A 2,005-nucleotide genomic window follows, 5' to 3' on the forward strand; every position below is an offset into this window, starting at 1 on the left:
AAGACTTCATTGCTATTTCTATATAGTTCCCTTTAAACAGAATGAGGTGAACCAAATATAACACTGTGTATGTCTTCAAGGCAAATAAGAAAAGTAAAAAAACCTAAGGATCTCTCAGTAAAAAGTCCTACTAACTTTGACATGTTTAGTTCCTTTTTAAAGTGGTTATAATCATAGATATGAATTCCAGGTAAATGTACTATCATCATGTTTTCTTAGCACTATTAACATTAGACAGTTTTGTTTGGATTGATATCTATGTGCTTCATAAACTTCTTCAGACATTACTTAATCTTTAAAATTCTTATAAGATTTAATATTTTTATTATTATTATGATATACTACCATTCCATATCACATAGCATGAAAGTGTAGGAATGCAGAATGTGTTATTAGTTATTAGTGTATCTCATACCTACTTTATCTGGTTTTCAGTCTATGTTATTCATTGTGTTAGGATGGCTGTGCAGTTTATGAGGGTTGGTGATGTGGCACATGCTGTAACCTTGGTTTTACTTACTGATTAGTAAGTAGTACACAGTGCAATACAGTTGCTTTCATTATTGTCTCTATGAATGCTGTTCCCTTCTGCCTTCCTGAAATTGGGTTTCAGGTTTCTCTGCATAGACCTGTAGCCCTGGTTGTCCTGGAACTCATTCTGTAGATCACACTGACCTTGAACTCAGAGATCTGCCTGCCTTAGCCTCCTGAGTGCTGAGATTAATGGTGTGTAATCATTACAACGATGCTTTTCATATCTTTTGAAGTAGGTTATATATGAATAAAGTTTTGGATAATGAATAGAACATGGGATGATTTTGACTGGCAAAATGAAATTCTCTTTTAGAAAAGGTAAACATTCTAATAAATTATATTAAATAATGAATTTAGCATTGCAATCTTATCTGAAATTCCTTTCCAGAAGTTGAAGGACATTTTCCCCATTGATCTAAAGTTCAGACACCCAAGATATCTATTTTCTTAAACCTCTGGTCTAAAATACTGCTTAATTGGGCATTTGGTTTTCAGGGTAGTACCTGTTTCTGTGAAAGGAAGGTAGCCTAAAAAGATGGGCCATATGAAATTAAATTTCACAGTGACTGAATTTGTGTTCTTGGGGCTTTCATCTGATCCCAAGGTACAGCTGGTTCTCTTTTTTGTATTCTTGTTTTTCTATATGTTGTCAGTGGTTGGCAATATCATCATAATTACTATTATCCAGATAGAGCCTCGCCTGCATACCCCCATGTACTTCTTCCTCACTAATTTGTCCTTTCTGGACATCTGCTACACATCCACCAATGTCCCGCAGATGCTTTCCAACATGGTGGGGAATAAGAAGACCATCCCATTTGCCAGCTGTGCCACTCAGATGTACTTCTCACTCTCCTTTGGAATGATTGAATGTGTTCTTCTTGGTGTTATGGCTTATGACAGATATGTAGCCATTTGTCATCCTCTCCATTACACTGTTATTATGGACCAAAACACCTGTGTCCAACTGGCAGCCATTTCTTGGTGCAGTAGCTTCCTCAGTTCCATGGTTATCAATGTCCTCACCTTGAGTTTACCCTACTGTGGACCAAATGTCCTGAATCACTTTTTCTGTGAGGTTCCTTCAGTTCTGAGACTGGCTTGTACCGACACTTCACTTACTGAACTGGTGGTTTTTGTATTCAGTATCATCATTGTCTTCATTCCTTTCCTCCTCATTATTGTTTCCTATGCCCGCATCCTTCTTTCTGTTCTCAGGATGAGATCAGCCTCTGGGAGGCACAAGGCTCTATCCACTTGTGCCTCCCATCTCACAGTTGTGACCTTATTTTATGGAACTGCCATCTTTATGTACATGAGACCCCAGTCAAAATCCTCCAGGGCGGGTGGTAAGGTAATTGCAGTATTCTACACAGTAGTTACACCTATGCTCAACCCACTAATTTATAGCCTAAGGAATCAGGATGTCAAAGGGTCTCTGAGGAGAGCTATCACAAAACAGAAGACATAA

General features: G+C 37.9%; 1 protein-coding gene across 1 annotated transcript; it reads left to right on the top strand.

Annotated features, from left to right (window-relative positions):
• The first annotated feature begins 1,069 nt into the window (after positions 1-1,069).
• Positions 1,070-2,005, top strand: LOC127684639 (olfactory receptor 2G3-like). Its single transcript, XM_052181524.1, has one exon. It carries the CDS (start codon positions 1,070-1,072, stop codon positions 2,003-2,005), a length of 936 nt encoding a protein of 311 aa, XP_052037484.1.

Source organism: Apodemus sylvaticus, chromosome 5 (genome assembly GCF_947179515.1).
Source record: "Apodemus sylvaticus chromosome 5, mApoSyl1.1, whole genome shotgun sequence".
In the NCBI taxonomy this organism is placed as follows: Eukaryota; Metazoa; Chordata; class Mammalia; order Rodentia; family Muridae; genus Apodemus; species Apodemus sylvaticus.

Excerpts from the sequence above, each read along its gene's own strand:
- LOC127684639 (XM_052181524.1), top strand. The coding sequence starts at position 1,070 with ATGGGCCATATGAAATTAAATTTCACAGTGACTGAATTTGTGTTCTTG.